At 37.9% G+C, this 24,083-nt stretch overlaps 1 protein-coding gene across 1 annotated transcript in view; it reads right to left on the reverse strand.

The window, feature by feature from the left end:
- DNAH10 (dynein, axonemal, heavy chain 10) overlaps positions 1-24,083 on the reverse strand; it is a gene marked incomplete at its 5' end in the record, with an annotated part of 56,938 nt that overhangs the window by 21,856 nt on the left and 10,999 nt on the right. The window contains 38 exons of the mRNA XM_009710139.1: positions 72-260; positions 573-740; positions 1,766-1,859; positions 2,225-2,397; positions 3,097-3,357; positions 3,896-4,048; positions 4,459-4,604; positions 5,523-5,642; positions 6,121-6,337; positions 6,654-6,788; positions 7,299-7,421; positions 7,550-7,685; positions 7,994-8,152; positions 8,316-8,434; positions 8,597-8,788; positions 9,661-9,807; positions 9,917-10,105; positions 10,671-10,823; positions 11,177-11,311; positions 11,595-11,778; positions 11,865-12,134; positions 12,624-12,847; positions 13,366-13,599; positions 14,386-14,508; positions 14,606-14,839; positions 15,265-15,421; positions 15,735-15,946; positions 16,638-16,816; positions 17,052-17,154; positions 17,227-17,343; positions 17,663-17,821; positions 17,977-18,453; positions 19,637-19,793; positions 20,701-20,908; positions 21,602-21,766; positions 22,174-22,325; positions 23,063-23,232; positions 23,880-24,053. Coding sequence (XP_009708441.1) covers positions 72-260; positions 573-740; positions 1,766-1,859; positions 2,225-2,397; positions 3,097-3,357; positions 3,896-4,048; positions 4,459-4,604; positions 5,523-5,642; positions 6,121-6,337; positions 6,654-6,788; positions 7,299-7,421; positions 7,550-7,685; positions 7,994-8,152; positions 8,316-8,434; positions 8,597-8,788; positions 9,661-9,807; positions 9,917-10,105; positions 10,671-10,823; positions 11,177-11,311; positions 11,595-11,778; positions 11,865-12,134; positions 12,624-12,847; positions 13,366-13,599; positions 14,386-14,508; positions 14,606-14,839; positions 15,265-15,421; positions 15,735-15,946; positions 16,638-16,816; positions 17,052-17,154; positions 17,227-17,343; positions 17,663-17,821; positions 17,977-18,453; positions 19,637-19,793; positions 20,701-20,908; positions 21,602-21,766; positions 22,174-22,325; positions 23,063-23,232; positions 23,880-24,053 — 6,708 coding nt within the window. The remainder of the gene's footprint in view (positions 1-71; positions 261-572; positions 741-1,765; positions 1,860-2,224; positions 2,398-3,096; positions 3,358-3,895; positions 4,049-4,458; positions 4,605-5,522; positions 5,643-6,120; positions 6,338-6,653; positions 6,789-7,298; positions 7,422-7,549; positions 7,686-7,993; positions 8,153-8,315; positions 8,435-8,596; positions 8,789-9,660; positions 9,808-9,916; positions 10,106-10,670; positions 10,824-11,176; positions 11,312-11,594; positions 11,779-11,864; positions 12,135-12,623; positions 12,848-13,365; positions 13,600-14,385; positions 14,509-14,605; positions 14,840-15,264; positions 15,422-15,734; positions 15,947-16,637; positions 16,817-17,051; positions 17,155-17,226; positions 17,344-17,662; positions 17,822-17,976; positions 18,454-19,636; positions 19,794-20,700; positions 20,909-21,601; positions 21,767-22,173; positions 22,326-23,062; positions 23,233-23,879; positions 24,054-24,083) is intronic.

Below are 24,083 nucleotides of genomic sequence, written 5' to 3' on the forward strand. Positions count from 1 at the left end.
CCCCAATTTAATCCTGATCACAATATTGCTTTCCTTGTCTTCTTTCACTGCGAAGATGCAGGGTCACTAACCTCACATCCAGCTGTATAGGCAGCCAGTCGTGTTAGAGACTGCTTTCCTGACCCTCCCACTCCTATGAGCAGGGCATGCCCATGATCCATCCGTATAATACGATGTACACGGATTAAGTGCTCCAAAGCATCATCAAAAAGAACCAGATTCATTTTAACATTAACTTCATTATATTCCTCCAAAATCTCCTGCAGAGAAAGGTGGGCAGAATGTTACTAGGAGACCAATGAAACAATTCATAGCATTAATAATATAACAACCCATTTAGCAGCATTATTCCTTTCACCCTCCTCAGGGAAAATAAACTATTGGAAAACACTGCCGACTCCATAGCTGATCCTCAATTTTCATTACTGCAGACCCCAAATGGGTAATGGTGCACATAAAATTCTGTGTCCACACAGAAAGACAACAGATTTCCTAGAGTTTGAGGCAGGCTCCTGCCCATTCCTCAGGTACAGAGACAGAATCAAGCACAGTTCCAAGTTGATGCACACTACCTGAAAGACAGCTTTTGCTGCATCATAGTCGTGGATATCTTCATAAATACGAGGTTCTCCTTCACTCAGTGCCATTCTGAAATCTCCAAAAAGAATAGGATCCCTCATGGCCTGCTCCAAGTCATCTCCGAAATTCTCTTCAATCAGGTTTTTTATATGACCTTGTACCTTCAACACAACAAAGCAGATGATTCTGAATCCAGTAACACTTAGAAGGGTGATAATGCGGATTCTTGCTCAAATACTGACTGATTTCAGGGAATACTTATGTCACTAGAAGATCCAAAGACCACAGCCTCCTATTGTGTTCTATGTATGATCTAAAATGATCTAATAGGGAGTTCAAGAACCATTCAAGATAAAGGACTGCAGAAGTTTAAGACAGAAAAGGATAAACCTGTTAAAAAAAAACCCAAACCTTCTCATATATTGGTGTAATTATATTAATAAACCTTCCTTCTCAGCATTCATAGCTGTCTCACCACCAAGATTTCTCACAAATCTTGTTAAGTCTGAATGAATGTACAAATACAGAAAAGTTGCGATATAATTATTCTGAGCCGTGAAAATTGAGCTGGAAATGTATCTTTGTATGTTAGAGGAGGAAGTTTTAAGCAGAAAAATCTGAAGCCATCTTAATCTACCTCTTTTCATCTAAGCAAGTTGCTTTGTAAGTTGCTTATGTGTAAGTAAACTTTACCCCAATTCTTCCCCTAATTCTAAAGGTATAAAAGTGTCATCATTCCCTCTTGTGTTTTAAGATATAATTCGGAGCATTTTCCAGTTTGCATAACAGCCGAAACTGAATCCATTGTTTAAGGACTGGGCTCCTATCCTTCTTTTTCTTACTTCATTAAATAGTCACATTCTGATACAATCCTTCCTAAAGGAAAATACTGACTCAAAGGGATTTCCTGATTTTTCCCCTGCACTGCTCTCACACTTTGTCACCTGTGTTACTGCTAACCAATTGTCCCGGATACTTCTCCTGTTCCCTTAGTCTGCCATAGTCACTTTATTTTAGAAAAGAAATCTCCATGGGCCATGTTTTAGATTAATGGAGCAACATAGTGGTTAGACAAGTCTGCAGTCTGACTGCAAGACCCAAGTGCAACAGTTGGTAATGTTGCTGTTGCAAATTAGTTGCCATAGTAATAGTCAGTGACTACTAAAAATTGAAAGAAATTACTTACCAATGCTCTGTCTGCTTCATTAATCAGCCTGTCATGGAAAACCCTCAGGCACTCATTTCTCCAAACTCTCACCATCTGGGTCACTGTTTGAAACCTGAATTAACATTGAAATATCAGACTGCACCAAATGACATGATTCCTAAGGCCGGATGGTTAATAACACTGACCAAATTCTGGATTGACTCTTTTTACTCTTTTTTGGTTTTGTGCTTTTCATAATAACTAATTTGCTTGCATTTTTACTTGTGGATATCTTATTTAAGAAAGACTAATGCATCAGTGTCACCAAGAGTAAGATCACAATTTAGGATGTTCCTGAACATTTTCTCATTGTGGCTAAGGTTTAATGAAAAGTGACCAAATGTGACTGATTTCGTATACCAAATTACCTCATCTCCACCCAGATTCATCCAATATAAATAGGTGTAGGACAACTGAAGACAATTTTTCTATTCTTACCTCTCTGGAGTTGTAAGAATAAGTCCATTATAGACCCTGGAAAGATCCCGCAGGTTAAAAGTGTAATGGAATTTGGAAGGAGTGGGGGGTAGGTCGCAAATAATCCTTTTATAAAGCTCCAAAGTACACACAGTAATCTTGTCAGAGACGGTTGATATAGACTCGTTAAACATCTGCAAATGTGAGAAAGAAGAGGTGTTTTCATGAGACTGCCCAGAGAGAACTCAATGCTATTAAATATATTCTGCTTTCCAGCTTTTAAACCTGCTTAGTATATTTCAAATAACTGAGGGTAAACATTCAAATGAATGAATGAATTCAAAAATTCATATTCCTCTGTAGTATGAACATTCTGCAGTTAAAGGTTTTGGGCAGGCCCCACCTTCACTCCCAAGCTTGCACAGTGCTGAAGAGAACATCAAACTCAATGACTGGAATTTCCACAGCACTTCAATAGCAGAAAAAATAAACTGCTCTTTTCTTATGTAATGTTGCAGGTTACTTGCTAGTAATGCAGTCTACTGCACTGTATTAAATCTTTCACTGTCATTCAAGAAAGCGTTTGCTGACCTTTGTGTATTTGGTTACAGGAACCATAACCAAATCATTCACAGGTTTCAACCTATGAAAAGCACCAGGTTTATAAATTATCTGCTGACTTGAATGTTTACACATTACCCAAGAATTTACCAAAACAGTGTAAACCCACTGAGAAAAGGAAAAGGAGGGGAAAGGTTTGCATAAGGTTTGCATGAGGTTCTAAATATAAGAAAGCCTGACAGCAGAAGATTTCAGGTCTTGTGATAACACAGAAACATGTCTATTTAAAAATAATAAACCTTTGAGCAATCCTTTAAAAATAGTGAAATTACCTCAGTGTGGCCTTTCAGGATGGAGGCATAGATCAAATTCAGTGATTGCTCAGAAGGAAAAGGTATGTTAAAAACACTGAAGAGTGAGATGAATCGAGGGTCAACTTCATTACGACCTCCTCCGGCTTTCCCCATGGCAGCAACAAAACCCAGGTCTCGAAGAAATTTACAGTTCATCTCCTTACCACGATCATACAAGAAACCTTTGTCTAGCAGCAGCTTCAACAGGGCGATGGGTTGCTGTGTGCCATACTCATCAACCTTTGTAATATAAGAGTTAAGATATTTAGAGCACAGTACACCAGTATGCCAATTACTGCTATAAATGTGGAAATATTGGGCTCCATACTCCGAAGAACATTACAAGGACTAAGTGACACTTCCTAAAGCTCTAGCACTGATTGCGAACTTTCATTCCAGTGTCTCCTATGGGAAAAGTGCCTCTTCTCAGAGATAAACTAAATGCACACATATTCTTTTGCCCCATTTGTAAAGAGAAAGCGGTGGTTTCTACAATACACAAACTGCAGCCAATATCAGGCCACAGAGATGTGATTTTAATGGCATAAAAAAATGATCCAACAGAATCTCTCGTACATATAGGAAAAATACTGTAACAGACAGAAACACCTCGTACTGCATACAAATCCAGTTCTTCTGAAGATGCTAAGCTGAAATCCAGTTATGCGCTTACCATGAATCTCCTTAACTTGTGATTCATTGGATCTGTGTACAAAGGGACCACACCAGTGCCACCCCAAATGTTTCTATACTACCTTGCAAACTATTGGCAGCTTACCCTTGGCATATTCATATCATCCATGAAAACAATGAGACGTTTTCCCATAGGCGGGCCATAGATGTCTTTAGTTCGTTTCTCTACATTTGTCTCTAGGTTTCTCTGAATGTCCATTGATGTTGTACGAGAAGAGAAGTTAATTACTAGCAGCAGCTGCAAAGGGGAGGAAGTGGATAAGAATGGATTTTTACCTGTTCTTTTGTTTTTAACTAGAGCATTCAAAAATATGCTTTATATTAGATTGTCAGACATAAAGGAAACACTTCTCTGGTCCATTTATTCACTTGAATTACAAATGACAAAGAAAAGTAATCCCATTCTTAGCACTTCAGTAATACACATTTACTTTACAAAATTGAATCTGTACATGGAAGAACAGAACAAAACATCTTTGATCCTGAAGGATTCTCAAACCATTCACACACTTTGGGTCTGGAACTTGCAGTCACGTTACTAAAGTCAATATTGCTACCCACAGACTCAGGCTTCACAATGCAAATTTAACAGAAGGACAAAGAATGAAAATGCAGCTTTACAAACAAGGCAAAATGCCTCATACATACATTAAGGTCTTTGTTCAGATTGTTTAGGAAGTTTTGTGTAGTTGCTGTTTTAGATGTACCCGATTCACCTACAAGTACAACTGGGCGTTTTATTTTTACCATCTGTTCTAGTAACCAAGTAGTGCGTGTTGTATCCACTGTAGGCACTGAAAAAGATCATGAATATGATAGCAGGTTAAATTAAAATGCAGTACAGCTGGGGGTTTTATATTTATAGAACAGTGCTGGATCAGACTGTCAAGGTATTAACATGCAGTTGCACAAAGACATCATCTGAAATATTAACTCACTAACAATGCTGAAAGAAAATTTTAATTGCTCAGCTATCTCTTTTCAGCTTTTATCATTGGAATCTTTTCTCCTATAGATATATTAAAAAAAGAAGTTGTCTTCCATATAGGAGGGCCATGGATTGGTTAAGCTCCATTTAATCCCTATTTCAAGGATCTAATGAGGATTTATTTGGATCATAAGCATTTTCCCAGAACTCGAGAGATTAATTTTTTTCTGTGTGAATAGCATGCCATTAGGAGTGACTTTAGAGATCACGTAACTATCTCTTACGTCCGTGAAGTTAACCTGTGCTTCCTGAAGTGTTACCATAAAGTAACCTGCCTTAGTTGGTCCTTAACTATGAAAAGCACATGTCCCCATTATACAGCATTTGAAGTAACAACCAATAACAGCCTTAAGAACATAATTTTTATCTACCAAGTATCTGAACCATGGAGCTGACATTTTTTCTAGAGTTTCTGGTAGAGCAGACCATGAATCTTCTGCTATTCTGGCTTGTAAATGGCATTGCTAGCTCCTAATAAGCCTTATTAACTGAAACAAGCTTTAGATCCTTTCCTCATTTCCCAGTGCTGTAAATATCACCTCTATTCCTGATAAACTACTATGACAAGAACATTAAAGAAATTCATCTGTGCCATCACAAGAAACTGAACCTGAGTAGGTGACCTTCACTACAGAAAAAGGATGTCTCATGAAGTGCCATGCACTCACTAGTGGCACATTATAAATGAAAGGCATATCATCACTGTATTTTATCTTACACTTACCTAGTATGTCAAGAAATTTCACTTGAGGCTTATGAATATATTCAGGAACAAGTTTCATCCAAGGTATCCACTTTTTTTGAAATCCATCAAAATGAAAGTCATACAAAGTTGGCAGCTGACCTGCAAACCATTAAGCAATTGGAGGTTTTCTAGGACACTGAAATATTTTGTAAGAAAATAATTTGATTAAGATGAAAGTGAAGGTAGGATTCTGGACCAAGTTAGGCAACACTGTGTTCTGTTTACTTGTCATTTAACCCAGTAAGACATCAACCAAAATTCTCCTAGTCCAGCACTTGAATCATACTATCGCTTTTTAAGCACCTTCCACTGGCTTTCCTTTCACGTTTTATTTTTCCTTTCACTGTTTATCTCTTCAGCTTCACATGGAAAAGTACTGTCCTGTGAGAACAGACCATTAGCTGAGAGTCCTCTAGCACCAGTATCTCTACATGGTTTTCAGTGATAGTCCTTCAGAGAGCATATTTTGCAGCCAGGATAGCTACCTGGAAGGAAGAACAATGTTCTGCCTTCATGGAAACTAATACTTTTCTAATACAATCAGTGGGAGTCAGATTAAATTATGACAAGACCCTACCTGGCAGCTCCCCTGGCTTAGCCAGGATGTTGTCGTCATGAACAGTAGACATGCATGAAATACGTTTAACATTTTCATCAAATTTCATTCTCCCAGCATCAAGAAGTGCAGCACCTAAGGAGGAATACAAAGCTTCCAAGAAAAAACACTCCAGAACATCAGGATCATCAGGCTGTACCACAACTAGAGCTTCCAGCATCACAGTCAACTGCACCACCTGTTGTAAAACAAGACAAAACTGTAAACAGAACTGCCATTTAGATGCATGAAAACTCTTAATGTGTTTTCAGCTGTTTAAGTGTTTGCTGATCTTTTGTCCTTACAGGTGTATCTACTGATATGCCTATTAATTACAGTAGAAGAGCACTGTTAGGAACAGACTATTTCTTTTGTCTCTTGGTGCTCATCACTTGCAAACTGACATTTCAGCATGGACTCTACTCCTGTGCTTTCTTTGGGAGATTTTTATTCTCTGCAACGATCTATTTCTCTTTTGAGACAAACTTTTTCAACCTTCATTCTCTATTGCTTACCATATTTAAATCTGTTTGAGGAACAATGGTCTTCAGCCTTTCTCCATGTCTGCCATCCACAATTCCCTCTACAATCATATCAATAAGGTAGGGCACATATTTTTGAAAGAGACGATTCAATTCAATTCTCTCTTGCTGAGGAATGAAAAGGACAGTAACTCAGCACATAGAATCCTGGAAAGCTGATTTTTGACAGCAGAGCTTCTGATCAATACCTGGCTGACCATGTATGATTGCTCTTGAAGGAATCACTTCTACCAAAGACAGGGTAGTTACATGAAAAAATGGGACACTGTTGCATGGACTGGGTTTTCAGCAGGTGAGGATCTGCATTCATCAGGTGCTAGCAACTAAGTTGTCTTACTTCAACTCCCTGTGGACTTGAGTTTTTAATATAAAAGTAAGAAACAAGGACCTAAGTAATCTCATTGTTAACTCTTTGGAGATCAGGTAAACTGATTTCTTCACTTCTTCACATAAGTTAGAAAAGCTGGGAACTCTCTTTAGTCCTCTGCTGCAGGCCTAGTGCTTAGATTTGTTGTCAGAAAATCAGACTGCCTTTACAAAGTTGTGGGGTTTTTTTACAGATGTCTACAGTTCAGTATGTAATACAGATACTCTCTGAACAAATGCAGAAATTCTCACCTCATTTCCTCTTTCTTGGATCCACTTCTGCCAGTAGGGTTTATATTTCAGATTTTTAGGATCTACAAAGACCATTCCACAGCGGGATACCGTGGCAGGAGATGCATACTGTAAGTCACCAACCTGTAAAATAATCATACAAGATAATCATACACTCAAACAAAAACAGCCACAGTAACTGCTTTTCAGGCTTTGTAGACCCATTTGTATCTAACTCTTCCCACATATTAAATGGTGCAGTCATTACTTACCTCAAACAACAAAGCACAGTGTGACTGAAGTCTAATCCGCTCCCCATTTGCCAGGGTCAATAACTTGTTGTCATCCATGACAGAATTCATGTTTTCAACCCAGAGTGCATCCACATCTCCATCAAACAGAATGTACCTGTGGATACAGAAGCCAAGGGGCACTGACTAATCTCTGATTTTACTAACATATTTCAGAATTTAGATGTGCTGCAATGGTGTCAATGTCAGTCCAGGTGTTTTGATGCCTCCCATTCATTTTTTATAATTGCATAGTTTCCATCCATCTCACTGAGGCTAGAAACTCACAGAAGACAGAAAGACCCTTATACACTTTCCATTTATTTAGCACTTGTATTTTCAAATAGTGCAGTATCGAATATTTTTTAAAAATTTGATGTAAAACTCGGTATCTAAAAACCATCACAATGGTTTCTAGATGTCTACCTTCGTTCTTTCTTGTCAGTAGGCCTGTTGATATCCCGAAAAATGTTTGACAGGACTCCATCTGTCCAATGTCGTGTGGTAGGGTCAAGGATCCCATAAAGCTCAATCACACTCATAGCTTTAGGGTTCAGTGTGTAAAGCTTTGTCAATAATCCCAGCCTAAAGATACAGCAAGAAAAGCATTATTAAAAAGACACAATACCATCTGATGTTAACACAAGCAAATATTATGGTTAGCTAGTGATCTTGTCATGACTATACAGGGCTGAATAATGCAGTCTATGCCATTTTACAACCCGATTTCCACATTTTCTATACTCACTTGTTTTGGGCCTGGCACAAAGCATTAATGACAACTGACTTGCCACCTCCAGTAGGTCCAACTACCATTGTTGTATGACGAGTTAACATTGTCTCATACATCTGAACTACTTTATCCACCTGAAAAATAAATATTGATTCAACTGTCCATAATTCTTCTATGGACAAGATCAGCAACTGGTCTATATCAGCCAAGCTTTCCTGGAGCCACTCTAGAGTGCAGAAATGCATATCCAACCTAATGTTTACAACATAAACTCAAGCAATTAACTTTTTTTATACCTGGACTGGTAAAACAACATAACCCCCTTCTTCCAGCACTTGTTCTACAGCATCATTAAAGTTAGGGTAGTGGACTCGAGGGCAATCCAGGCCAGGAAACAGGTCAGAGATCAAGCCAAGGAAGAGAGGTACATCTTCAAACACCAATTTAGGAAGATTCATATCTCGTAGAGCTCTCATCAGTACAACTTCCTAGACAAAACATAGCAGAATCAATCTTTACCAAACAGCTAACCAATTATCTAATATGTAGTAACTTCAAGCATCTCTAAAAACTATTGCCTGATTACCTCAGTACAGCTTTGAGAATGTTTTCTTGGCATCAGTTACTAGTGGAAACAAAGGTTATTTTATAAGGATTAAGCAGACCAATAGCTAAGAATAATAGACTGCCTTTTTCTACCATATTAATCAAATGCCAAATGACTGAGAGTGGCCCACACCACAGCTTCCCTGATTTCATGTTAAAATAACCAACCGTTTTATGAACATATCCAAGTTCTGTAGTCCCCTTGAGAGCATCGTTTAGACCCCAACTTCCTGCCAACCTGCAATTTGCATCTGCACATGACTTTATTGGAGAGTTTCCTTCAGCTGTCTCCAAGTTTTTAAGAAGATATTTGAGTCCGAATTTCCCTAGGCAAGTGGGTATCACAACCGTACATATAGAAATAAAAACAGGTATAAAAGAAAGCAATGAAAAGCAACACAGTATTGAAAAACTTTCATTTAAAGTTTACTGTACTACTTGAGCTACACAATTAACAACCACAGGACTGGAGCACTCACTGTTCAAAAAACAGCTTTCGCTATTCAGAGATATTCATCTGGCTCTTTGCTTCTTGGATTTGAAGTAAAATACCTAATTTTCTGTAGATTTCCCTACTTTGACTTGAATTCTGGTGGTAACTGGCTGGCAGAGGGCATGACAAAAGTGAAATAATAAAGACAAATAACACCAGTGCTCCTGTTTCCAATGCAGACAAACTACAGCAGATGTGTAAACACAGCCTCTTCCTAATGAAAAAGATGATCTGCCCAGGGTAACTAAGTAGCAAATCTACCTCACTGAGGTCTGCTGATCCTCTTTTCAGTTCTCCAGCCATCACCAACACTGACTTAAGGGCTCGTAGTCCAAAATCATAATGATGTTGTTTAGAAAGCTGTTCCTTTGCCAGCTTGTATAGCACTGTCATCTTTTTGGCAAGGATCTGTTTGAGATTTAAGTTAGAGAATCACAAATGTGTAAGTTGCAACCAAACACTGGCCATGCATACATGGGTGTGCACGTGGGTAAGAGTAGCAGTAAAATTTTCTCACCTTTGCCATAAGGAACCCTTCAGAAAAGAGCATGATTTCACAGATTTGCTGAAGATCTGGTATAATAACAACCACAGGCCTGAACAAAGCTTTTACCGACTCAGGGAGCTCAGTCCGGCCAGCATAACCAGGATTCATCGTAATAAAAATGCCCATACGGCTATCAAGGGTTATTTCTTGTCCTTCAAACTAAATGCATAAGAAAACATTAGAATAATATGTATTTGGAATTGAAATAAATAGTACTATTTACTCAAAGAGAAAGCCAGCAATACTGGGGCACCCACTTAGGACATGTTAAAAAATTTAGCTTTAGATAGTCACCCAGATACATTCATCCCACTGTTTATATCTTGGATAGAAACATCAAGGTATTTCACACTTCTCAATCAAATTTTCTGTCTGAGTGTTTTGAATTGCAATAAACATCAGTAAATAAAGCCTCACAAGCCATATCAAGTTAAGTTACTCTTCTCCCTAATTACTACTATATTATTATCCCATTTACTTATTATTATCCTATTTAGCTTACTTTAATCCCACTTCACAAAGGAAGAACCTAGCAAGGGATCAGGAAATCAGCAAGGATTTAACATCTCGGAAACTGAGAGTACATACTCTGGAGTTTGAAATGTTCAGCACAAACTAATTACAGAAGCAGCAGCCCTTTGATCTAATGATGGGGTCTAACCCTGAATCTTGGCCTCAAAAACAAGATCAGCCTTCACAATTATTCTTCTTTTTTAATGTTTACCTGAAATGTTTTCAACTGATTCATTAAAGCATTTCGAACAGTCTGAATCTGAGAAGAAATGACTGAAAGCACGGAAGCATCGATACGATTGAATTCATCAAAGCATCCCCATGCTCCACACTGGGCAAGACCAGAGAAAATTTTACCAACTGCCTAACAAGAACAACAAGAAAAACTTCTCAGCAAAGAATATATAAAACATTCAGCATCAACAAACTTTGAGTATGCTAAGACTCTTAATGACTGGGTAAAACCTCTGGATATGTATATATGCAGCAGGAGCTTAAACACACAACATCTAGTCATTGCTCCTCTGCTTGAAAGCACCTGAAATTCCTCCAGGAATTTATTCAAAATAGACATTTTTTACTATATTTCATTATCAATCAGCATGGTATCTCTAAGGTAGGTACTTAGGCAGAAGTTCAGAATATGTCCTTATCCTGGGCACTGAAAAAGAGCAGTAACCAGCACTCTATCAGAGAACAGAAATCTTTAACTCTTACTTTGAAATCCATGCCTTCTCCACAGTTTGTCACTACACACAGCAAGCCCAGTGCTTTGGCCAGATCCTTGGTTGTTTCCGTTTTCCCTGTACCTGCTGGCCCTGCTGGTGCTCCTCCCAAAAACATTGATAAAGCCTTTGGAGATAGATCAAAAAGCAAAGCAAAGCTTGGTTTACATTTATATTAGATTGGTAGTAAAATCACAAATGAACCCTTGGGTACAAAAAGCCTTAAATTCTATCTGCGAATGCATTCTACATTATCTTTGAGGCAATCAGATTAGAAGGATATCACAACTGATCTCAAACATAGTATTCACATTGCCATCTAGGAGGTAACAGGAAGTGGCAATAAAACAACTATGCCTAGAAGTGTATTTTAAAAGGGCTTCTTAGCAAAAATCTCTTTGAACATATACCTGTGTGAATGTAAGATAAATACGATCTGTAAGCGGGGTGATCACAAGACGTCCATTCAAACCCATATACTCATAACCATATGAAAATGTGCCTGTGCACTGCCGCACATTCAGTTCATCTGGCTCTCGGTCCCAGTAAAAACGCAGCTGGCTTTCCCATTCAAACTCCTGAGCCTGCAGAATGCTACACAAGAGAGACTTGCTCACATGAGGTAAAAGGATGAAAATACAATTTGGTATTTTCTCAGTAGGTTGGGGGGCGGTGTTTACCTGTCTCTTACGAATGTATCAACAATGTCTCTGGCATGAACATCAATAATGAGAACAGTGTTGTATTTTTTCCTGTCGTTTTTGCTCAAAGGCATTGTAATGCGGGTAACCAGGTCATCAATTTGCTTATGCATTTTCTTAGCATAAAGTTTCATCGCCTGTTTTTCTCCCTTCTTTACTTTCCGAAAGACATCCTCTACCTCCCAAGTCCACCACACCTGATTAGCAGCCAGCACCATCATACCTTGGTAGAGCAACATCCAATCAACTCTGTGGGAAATACATATAGTGAAAGAGTCTGTGTTACTGTTTATTCTAAGCAACTGACCAGGACAGAAAAAAAAAAATAATTTCCTCCTATTTCTGCAACAACTACAACACAAGCCAAACTTTGCAGAGATGTACAGAATTCTATCACAGGTGTGCTGTAGTATTTCAAAAGCCTAGGAAATACTCTGATAGAAAAGCTGCCTATTCAATGTGTAAAGATTGCCAAGTGGAATTCAGAGTGAGAAAAATATACTGCGCACACAACACTAAAAATAAAACTCAAGACTTAGGAAATTAGATTCGATGATAACACATTTTTTTCTGGTCAGTTAAAATACTGCATATGCATGTACTCATATCCCTCCACATACAGAAATACAGGCTAAATCGTGTAAAAATTAAAAAATTACGTCCTTATTTTTCTATATCGCTAAAGGCTCCTAGTAACATATAAGGTATTTGTGTTATCCTTGACACTGATTGTTTCACCTGCTCCTGTCTTCACAGTATCGAAAAATAGCTTCCTTAGTAAGGAGTCTGTTAGTTCGTCTCATTTCTGCTAGCACTGCTGTCATCCAATTCTCCACTCTGCCTTGTGCAGCTACAGCCTGCCGGAACTCCATCACCTCCCCCTCAGCTGAAATCATGGCTGTTGCAATTTTCTCATCGCTATCACCATCCTGAAACTTCAGGGAGGCTATGTTATCATACATCTGAAATGCACCAAAAAAGAAATTCACTGCCATTTTAGAAACAAAGCTTCAAAGATGTAAGTGTATCTAGCCTCCATTTCATCTTGAAAGGAAGTTTCCATGGACCCTAAAGAGAAATGGATCTGACTCGTAAGTAACCAAATACAAATGCTGATATATAGCTCAGCAACCCAACTGCAGAGTAAACAAGCAGATGATCTGGCCCAAATGACGCTGATTTTTTTTCTAGAAAATAAAGATCTATCAGAAGCTACAAGAAAGTTCTTCAATGATTGATCATTCTGGTGTATCTCAAACATTTCTCTACCAACATTCATCTACTGTAACTGCTATTGGCCAGTATGAGAGCCAGGAGAGACTACGGATCAGATTTGATTTGGTTATTCAGAAGCTTCTTCAAGATGCTGCCAGGATGCTCTTTGTATGCAACAAATATTAGCACACTCTTAACAGCATGTACAGTATAATCTGTTAAACTTTTTAAACCACAAGGCACTGTGGAAAGCCAGACCTTGTACCTTTATCATGTGTTCCTGGACACAAAGTGGGTTACTGCTGCCAAGGATACTAAGCAACTCCTCGTCGGATATAAAGAAAAATCTTGGGAAAGCATTTCGCTTGGAATCCAAATAATCATTCAAGCTTTTCTGACATTTCTCCAGCACATCATTTATATGATGGAGGTCGGACAGACGATTTGGGGCTTCACAGGATTTTTTTATTGTTGGTTCTTTTACAGTTTCATCCATTATCTACTTAGGGAGAAAAGAAAGTTTAGAAAATACTGAACAGGAATGGTTTATACTAAATTATATTTAACTAGTGACAAAGCCCACAAGCAGTACAAGCAGTATAGGTTCTTAAATTAATTAGAGTTTTTAATATGGTTTCCTACTGCTGCAGTGCTGTGTGAAAACATGGAGATAGTATGCTTTCAAAGCTGAGAGCATGCAGGTACTACTGTAAATAACAAGTGTAAGCAAGACAAGCCTGTACCCCAAGTCATGCAAGCATAAGCATATACCTGATTTTGTTCCTGTATACAGTGGTACTTCAAGTGAAGGACAAACAAAGCATTTCAGAATCACAGTACTATCTCAATTTTGCAGATGAGAAAAAGACAAGTAAGCCATATCCATACTGGGAGTATGCGTTCAGTACAAGAACAGTGGCATTATACCAGGAAAGCCTTTTCAGCATGTATGTAGGTCCTCAATCTACAGAAACACATCTAAGCTTCTTATTATCATAGTAAAGGTAAAAAGACGTATCCAATGAAAGGAAAAGGGGATTCTGCCTGCCCTGTATTGCCAGCCAAGCATTGCACCTATGCCCAGCTTAGCTAAATCAGAAGTCTTCTGTTTATGACAGATGTGAAGTAAAACACAAGTTCCTGGGTTCCACAGTCTCACATTCAGTTCATTACAACATACCATTCTCAGTGTTACAAATGACACAGAAGACTACAGCTAACTATGGAACTGGAAGCAAAATGCACTAAATAATTATGCTGATCACAAGTCAAGTCAGTTACTTGCCTTTTTAAACATCCTGTCTACGCTGTCAAATATTTTGGCTGCCTCTGGAAGCTGTGATCTGATATCTCCACCAACAAAGATGCTCTCCAAGTACATCCATTTTCTCTGAACCACGATCCAGATCTAAGAGTCAAATGTTACCATCAAAGAAAAAAAAATACAATAGAAAACCCTGATTATAAATAATAAACATTATTTAGTCCAGCACTTTACTCCCTACCTCAATTACTTCACCAATCAATGACAGAGTTTTTTCCCAGTGGTGAACAGTTGAAAGAAAAGGACCCACAAATCGACTGCCCAAAACGCTCTGAAGATTGACATTGTTGTCATCAAGAATCTCTAAAATTTCATCCACAGAGCCCAGAATAAAGCCTCGCTTCTCAGTGCCTCTGAAGTACATTTGTACAGTGAATTTCAGGTGTTCCCATGTTTCTGCTATTTCCTTCACACCCTGCACGTGAGCACAAAAAGATGCATGAGTCGGTCTTCGAGAACTATAATCTTAGCATAAAAATGAAACAACTAATTTAGCAAAACTTTTGCATGGATTTTCTAACTCTGGTTTATAAAGAAGGGTCTATTTCAAAACACGATGATGGCAACAGAATGGATCCTTCTGCGGATCCTTTTTCATAGGCCAGACTTACTTATTGTAATAACAGAAATCCAATACACTGCTGCCAAAGCCAAGACAGCTAGGATTCTGTGCCATGTGGTAGCTTATTAACAGAGCTACTGATCTTAGTTGCCATCAGTTACACCACGGCAGCTCACTGAAGATGGCCAAACTTGCTGTCATGCCAATATAAAAATCTCAAATAAAACAGACTGTTGTCCTCTATGTCTTTTCAGTTTTGATATGATTTTTTACATTACCTTCTCAATACTAAGTTCCTTAACAGCAGTTCTGACTATTTCACTGATAACATCTGAGTGTTTGTGAAGTTCCATAGCGAACATATTCTCCAAAGTGAACGTTTCTGTTGTCATTTCAAAATTTGTTCCTGTTCTCTCCATAAGGTCTTGCCAATGTCTGTTTTAAATTGACATATCAACCATTGTACCAACCACCATGATACAGTAAAAATGAAAACTGTAATTTAATATATGATAATGAAACTATGTTTAGCACTCTACTATTTAAGCAAGAACTAGTATTTTGAATACATAAAGTATCCTCGTCATTGTAGTCACCTTGCATTCTATTAGACAAGTCCATTAAGTAGAAAGCAAAGTTTCAAGCTGTAGGACATGGCATAACCCCAGTAACTGAAATTAAAAGTTCTAACAAAACAAACAAAATATTCCTCTACGTATAAAATAGATTTAAACAAATCAAAGCAAACCTTTCTCTTAAAGCTTCATTTTTCAAATCAAGCAACAAAGGAATGGAGTCTCGAAATGCCTTCATTTTTGTTTCCAAGTGAAAGGCTACTGGCATACTGCGTAATTCTTTGGGCAGCTTTTGAAGGGCTTCAAGAAATCCTTCGATTCCTTCCTGAAGAAACTGGACATTGAGGTTTATCCAGAGTGTCTGAGACCATTCCTTTTTAGCAGCCTAAAAGGAGTAAAAAAAAAAAAAAAAAAAAATCATATTTCCTTTTCGTTCTAACAAAAAAAAAAGAAAAAAAAAAATCTTTCCACTGCAGTAGGATCTAAAGACCACAGTCAGGATGCAGATGTAATTATATTAACATTTTACAAACAGAGGAAGAGACACGTTCATGTTCAAGACAGATTCATAGTCAAACACAACCAGTTGTATATGAAATAATCAAAAGCAAATATGGAGAACAGGAAAAGCATCCTTAAGACCATACTTTACAGGGCATTTTAATTTTGGAAAAATAAAACTTATTAAAAAATAGTTAAGATAACTTAAAGCCTGAGATACCCACTGTCACCTATACACATACTATATCCAAAAGTAGTTCCACTGAAATGATCAGGAGACTTGTGCAGTAAAATGCCACCCAATAATTAGGGGCAGGGGGAGGTCTGTTCCTATCTGACAGGAGTATGTTCTTGGTCCACTATGGAGAAATTGTTAGTCCTGTATTAACATCATTAAAATCATTTCATGGTGATAGTCAATTACAGGTCACAGCTCATTTCACACAAAGGCTTAGAACAGAGTTAATAGTAACTAGAGGACAATGCAGCCTCTTCTTCTCTCCCTCACCTTTTCTGGATGTATGTGTATGAATATGTGTATGTGTGCATCTCTCTATACACAATGCAATACTTACTCTTTGTAATGCATAAATTTCATAGATCTGCCTTAGGCCTTTCACATCATGCTGTGCTCTCATTAAGTCAGGGTACACTGTAACTGGCAAGTCAAAAAGTTTCTCAACACTGCCCAGTTGCTGATGAATTTTTTCCAGTTTTTCCACTTCTTTTTCAAAAATAGCCATGAGTTCCAACCCTGGGAAAGGAGAGAAATTTTTCTAGATAAACAATACCAGGGGTCATAGTGAATAAATAAGACATCATTTGCATATAGTCTCTAGAAGTTATAATACTAAAAATGTCACATTCCTGGTTCATCAGTTTGTATGTTAATGAGAAAAGCAGAATTTTCCTGTTTTACATAAAAACTGAAGAATTGTCTGAAGACTAGTATTTTTAAGACAACACTTTACACACATTAATCCATTTACCTTTATCAAGATTTTCCCCAACAGCACCAGGTCCCTCGGTCATGAATTTATGGAAGAAATCGTCTATCTCTTTGCTGTAGTCCTCAATTTGTTGCTGTGTAATCTAAAGAGAACAGTGTTTAAATAGTTTCCCTTTCCATTTCTAATTTTATTCAATATTAATTACAAATATTACCTTTGTGAATTTCCTTTTTATGCCTGCAAGGTTGTGATCAACTTCTGATGCTTCAAAGAAGAGAGTCTCCCACTTTTCCCTAATCTTGTCAGCCATCTCTTGCTCTTCTTTAGCTACCTAAAACACAGGTAACATCTCTCAGAAGAAATAATTAGTCACAAGAAAGTAAGGAATACGCACCCACATTATAAATTCGCAAAACACCAGCATTGAAGCGATCTGAATCAGATTTAAACAAATGCAATATGCCCGGTTTAGAGCGGAGACACTGTTTTGAGAAGGTGGTTTGGACGAGACAATCTCCAGACATTCCTTCTAACCTCAACAATACCGTGATTCTGTAACATGTCTTAAAAGGAAAACAGTTATTCATTCACATGTGAGGCATTTGTGCCTCTAGCTCAAATCTGAAATAGTTTATGAGACATGCACTTACTGGAATATTGTACATTGCAAGAGTTCGATATCTCTCCCAGATGTCCAAATATTTCAGTTCCACGTCGAAGGACATGCCTTTGATCTCCGCAATTGTGCCAAGGACAATTTTGAGATCTTCTAGGGAATCAGGAGGTCTCTTAAGACTCTGTGATAACCTCTGTAAAAAGTAAAAATAATTTCCAGAAGCAACATTGACAAAGCAAATAGGCAGAATTATAACGATGAGTCAAATACAAAACACAAGTAAATAACATGCAGATTCATTTTCAGTCTATGTAATAAAGATAACAAAACCAAACTGAAAACACCTACCTGAATCTCCTCCTGTAGACTGAAGAGTTCCTCTCTTGCCGACTCATTAAGCAACTTTCCAAATGAAATCACCCATCCTCTAGCATTCTCCTGCACTGTGCAGGCTAAAGGAGCCAGCTGAAGCCTGATAAATTGCTCATCTTTAATCAAGGGCTGTTGAGTCACTTCTTGAGCTACCTTCGTATAAAACTGCAACTCTTCATCAAAGGTGATACAAGCAGGCTTTTCTGCAGCTAACTTCTCCATGACCATGCCTTTGTCTAATTTCCACAGCAGATGGTACCTCTTCCATTGGTTCAAATACTTGCTGAGGGAAGCCAGGAGTTTGTGAACATTCTGAGTGATGAGTACAGCCTGTTCAATTATCAGAGGGTTCTGGGAGACATCACTGTAAAAGCTGAAAGTGGTAACTTCATCTTCCCCAACATGCTGAGGAGGGCATTCAATACATGTACCATGCATCCATCGTACAAAATGCTACAGTGTTCAAGAAAGGGTTGAAAAACAGTTACTTTGTAGAGAGTCATTTTAGCCAAATCATTCATAGAATCACAGAATCATTTCGGTTGGAAGAGACCTTTAAGATCATTGAGTCCAACCATAAACCCAACACTGCCAAGTTCACCACTAAACTGTGTCTCTCAGTGCCACATCTACACGTCTTTTAAATACCTCCGGGGATGGTGACTCCACCACTTCCCTGTGGAGCCTGTTCCAATGCTTGACAACCTCTTTGGTGAAGAAATTCACCATTACTTAGGAGACTATATAGAAAGTGGTGTGAATGATTTCTCAAATCAATTGTTTTTCTAACAGCAAGAAAAGAGATTATGTTTTCTCATGAACTTCAGAGGAGAGTTAAATTCATCCTAACAAAACATTTCTACGCATTACACAGTCTGCTTTGAAAATCTCTGCTGAGCAACAATATAGCATGACACAGAGAAACAGGTATTAGATCAAACAGGCTGGATGCAGCAGTAGAGCACGACAGCAAATCTGAGCGTAGGAAGCACACTTAATCTAAATTTATTCATTTCGGGTGACATCTGGAATCATTTCTCCATCAGCACAGGGCAGGAACACTGCTACAATATTTGGCTTCTTTTCTGGAAAGCACTTCAATGTGAACATACTTATGCAGGGAAATACTGCTACATCTTTGCCAGCAAGCCAGTATTTCATCTGCTGTAAACCTGCTGTCCTAGATGCCTTTCTCCCAACATTTTCTGAACTGTTTTTCTGCTGCTTTTGAGGAAAACTGTAATATAGAGAAGGTTACACTCATTCCTTATTCCACCAGCTTATTCATTCATCAGAAAGCAACACCTGCAGTGCAATCTGAAAAGTATTTCCTTCTGATATATGCTGATTTGTAGAACCAGATCATGTCCCTACACTGGCAAAACTGCTGAAAAGTAACAAATAACTTTGCCTGAGTAAATATTGCATGAAGTTTCATAGGAATTTTTTTCCTTTGTCATTAGTTTGTAAAATTAGGACAGTCTGTAAGATTAGAGCAATATACTGGATATTTTGATTCGAGATAAAGCAATACAAATCTTCCTTTTGACATTTATGCTTACAAACATAAAGCAAGATTAATTCATTATAATCACAAGCAAACTCTGGCAACAAGTAAATGTTTAACAAAAATCACCTTAGTGACCTCAATACAGTCTTGGATACATTGTGTGGTCATTTTGTGAATCTCCATGGCATTAGGTTGCAAGATTATCTCAGGAAAAGATAAAATAGCTTCTGTTTGGAACAGTGGCACATTTGCAAGAACAGCTGCATTAAAAGCCTGCAAATTCCTGGGAAAGGAAAAAAATCATGTCAAAGAGAGTAATAATCAGGTGCTGCCCCCCATGGAAATGCCCAATAGAGACTGCAATTATCAGGTATGTGCTTAGATATGTAAGCAGATCTGTCTGAAGTCAGTTACCACCAATTTCAACTGGAAACACTGATGTGTATTGGAGCAATAATGTCCCACTCATACTAATCTAATGCAAAAGCTTGACTAGCTGAAAGCAGCTATTGGAAGGAATGAATGGCAATACGCTGGTGCAAAAGGACCCTGAGACTATGGTCAACTCCATTGCAAGAGTCCAGTCAAGAAAGCACAATGAAGTCAGCTGAGCATGGACCAGATTACAAAGACGTGGATCATGAGAAGAGATGGCTGGGAAGCTTTTATAGCCCTGCAATGCTCTATTGTAATAATATCTTGCTTATATTATAAGCCTTTATCACATCTTGCTATAGGAACTTCCTTGGCCTCAGCTGCTGCAGAACAGGTAAAGGAAAAAAAAATAATCCAACAAACCTTTGTTCTTGTACTGGTGTCTCCTGCATTGCAGGGATGCATCTGGCAGCCAGACACCAAGTTCTCAAAATCATATTCTTTAGTAAAACAAAACCTTGATTTTAAAAATAAACCAGGTTCATGCAGCTACACAGACTGCAGAAAATGTATCTTATTTCTCTCTTCTGCCAACAACATGCCAATATCCATTTGCTCAGAATTTGGGTTTCTCCTGTACCTTTTTATCAGCTCTCCATTCTTCACAGGAAAAAAACAGTACAAATACAAATCTGTCTCAAACTGCAAATCACTGAGCTGTTCAAACAGAATAGCAGTATACATAATGATCAACAGATCCAGAAAAACCTGAAGACAAGAGACTGAAAATCCATTAAAGTAAACAATTGACTTACTTCACAATTAATTGTGTCAACACCTGATAAATCCTCTTTTCCCAGTATGCATAATAGGAAGTTAATTTTGGAGATTTGCCACTGTTCGTATTGGCAACTCGTCTTTCCATTTTTATTAGTAATTGTGGAATTGCAGAATACTTTCTAACCATGTGTGCCACATCTTTTGCTCTTTCACACTTAACATACTCAAAAAATTCTTTCACTTCTGCAAAAGATACAAAAAATAGCATTATTAACTGCAAAAGACCTAACAGACTTGCATACAGGAATAATTAGCTGGGCTTTATTTGTGAACATGAAACTCATCTTGTATACTGATAAAAAATATCTTCACTTATTAATGCTTCATTTAGTCATATTTCAGCCCTCTGATTTTACATGGATTCAATTACTTAATAGCAACCATTAGATGTAAAAGTAACTTTTTTAAGATTTACAAAGTGTTCAAAGAAATTTGGTCCATCACCCACTCACTCAAGTGACAGGCAGACCTGGGAGACAATCACCTCACTGCAATTTCCACCTGAGGAAACCAGTTCAGTTCAGATCGCCCAGAAGGGAGCTGACACTCCATGCAGATTGCAGCTCTAAGACTACACTACTGCACACAAGGTGGATAAGGAAATCAAAGGAAAGCTAGGGGGAAAGTGATCAAAAGCAAGGTAGATACAAGTCAAATGATCTACTTGTATACTCATCTTTATGTTTCTCTCATTGACATCATCAGCTTTAGGGTACTGAAGCTCTGCTTGTGCTTCCTCTGTTACACCATGAAATACTACTGTAACTAGTTTTGGTAACAATTAAAATGGTTGATTGTAGCAGCTAAAAATGCAAAGTAGCACACAGAGCAAAACAAAACATCACAGAGCCTGGGAATGAGAATATAAAGACTTACCAGGAAGTTTGTCTCCATTTTTTGAAAGCGGAAATTTAAAGAGATTTGTTGATTCTATGAACAGAAGTTTGTTGCTTATGTCTTCAGAATTATTATGAATCCGATGGACAAGTAATTCAAACTTCCTGATGGCTTGTGTACATTGGACAATAAAGTCACCAATACCTTGAAATAAATCACAACCGTTTGGGTTTTTTCCCTTTCAACAAATATTTCACCAATGCATCAAAATTGCCACAACCAGATGTGTTTTATCTCTGAGAATGAACTGATGCTCTGCAGATAGATTAGATTATTTCTCACCTAATCCTTCATCTAGCTCCCTTACAGCTGTTATCTAAGGGTTTCTATCCATTTCCATTCAGTGTTTTAAATATAATAAAAATATTAAAAAATACCCTCCTGGATCAGAGTTTTTCTAACCTACTATTCTGACCCTGACCATGGCAATAGGATCTAACATTTAGGGATACATTGCTCTCATATGACGTAAAAAATAGATTACAGAAATAAAGAGATTTTTAAACTGAAAATCAGTATCTAAGGCCTTTTAAAAATAGTGTCTCCATTACCTAAGGAGTTCCAGTTGAGTCTTCTGTGCCCTGATCTGAATACTCTCCAGAGTTCTTGAATATGGTCATCAAGAAGTTTGGCTTCTGCATCATTCAGTGTTCCCATTAATTTATGATAGCGATCCAGCATGTTTTCCAATCTATCTGTATACCTAAGGAGTGTAAGAAACACAACAACAACAACAAAACCCATAAAAGTCATGATTTTCTGGAAATACAGCTCTGAACTCAGGTGAAAGAGCAGACTACTTCCATCATTCTGTTCAGACTTCCATATAAAGCAAAATTTGCAGAAATAACCACTGAATATGTATTGGTTACAAACGCAATTCATTTCCTATTGAAAACAAAAGAAAAATTTCACATGGCTCCAATAGTAGCTAGACAATCCTCTCCTGTCCCAACTCAGAAAAAGTTTTTAAGACAGCCTCAGTTTGAAGCACCTAAGTGAACTCAACAGGTGAACTTTAAAATCCAGTTAGGGCTCTTATCAGCATACCTGTGTGCTAAGTGCCTGTGTTAATTTGGGCAAAAGTGACTTGTCCAAGACTGTACAAGAAGAAAGCAGCAGTGAATTTAAATGTAAGCTGAAATCTAAAAGGCTCTAACAATTCATTGCAAAACAAATTACTTTCCTTGTTTTTCCTCAGATTTTGATGAGATGTTAATTTGTCTAACATAGTCCTACAGGGTAAAGGATGCAGAGAATGCCAGAGAAAAGCTTATTAGTGCAACATGGCCATCACTAATTTTAGGCTTAAAAGAAAGTCAGTAAGAGCTCTCATATTTCCAAAATTTGATGACTCAGGGCACATTCTGGTTTGGAATGAAATTACTTGAAACATTGCCCTAAATCTGTATGTGAGCAGACACTCTGTTACAGCCTTACCTAAGATATTTCTCTTCCTGTAATTCCACGTATCTTGCTATTTCTGGAACTGGAAACCCTAGTTGGCCCATGTACTTTGTTTCAGTGATAATCTCTTGGAGTACGGGAGAAAAATTCACTATGAAGCGGACACTTTCCTTTGTGGTGACAGGCTCCTCTGTTACAGAGCTCTACAATACAAGAAAAAGCAGCAGAAAAGAGAGGAACACCAAACTGTTACAATGCAAGTAAAAGGTTAGCTCTTGGAGACATTTGATTAGGCAGTGGGTAAAAGTCAGAATGGCTGACATTCAGAGGTTGTGGAAATACCTTTAAAATTCAATAGCAGCCTCAGCATTCTAGTTTCAGAAATTATACACAACAACCTCTTCATTGAAAGCTGATTATAAGAAACAAACCAAATCACCTGTTTACATACCACTGCAATCAGTTACAACAGAAATCCCAGTGGAAGTTCATAGTCAGACAAAAGTTTAGTTACAACAGGATTCTGCATGATCTCTGCTGGGAACCTACCTCCACCTAACTTCAGTCCCAAGTTTTGTTGTAATGTCCAAGATGTTGCACCAAACCCCCAAAATTAACAGGAATTACAGCACAGAAGAACACAGAGAGAAACAACATTCATTCATTTGCCAGGTCATTCAGTAACTATGTCATAACACACCACAAACAATTCTGAGCTCAGAACTTTTGAAACTTGCCTTTCAAAAACTGTGTTTATATTATTATTCTTAAAAAAAATCTCACTGACCATCAGATAGGCTTCAGTTCTTCCCCACAGAGAAGTCTGGTATACTGTCTTCCTATATCTTACCTGCCCTAAAGTCTCTAGATTAACATGGGTTGCTGCCCCACCAGTGATGACAGTCAGCAGAGTATTTCTCAGTAACAGTGGGAGTATTTGTTCTGTCCGATCTCTCCACTGATTGTATTTTCGATCTTCATACTGTTTCAGCCTCTTGGCCACTTGAAGATATATTTGTTTTACCTAGAAAGTAAAACACTCTATTACTCATTT

This window comes from Cariama cristata, unplaced genomic scaffold (assembly GCF_000690535.1).
Source record: "Cariama cristata isolate BGI_N322 unplaced genomic scaffold, ASM69053v1 scaffold1701, whole genome shotgun sequence".
Lineage (NCBI taxonomy): Eukaryota > Metazoa > Chordata > Aves > Cariamiformes > Cariamidae > Cariama > Cariama cristata.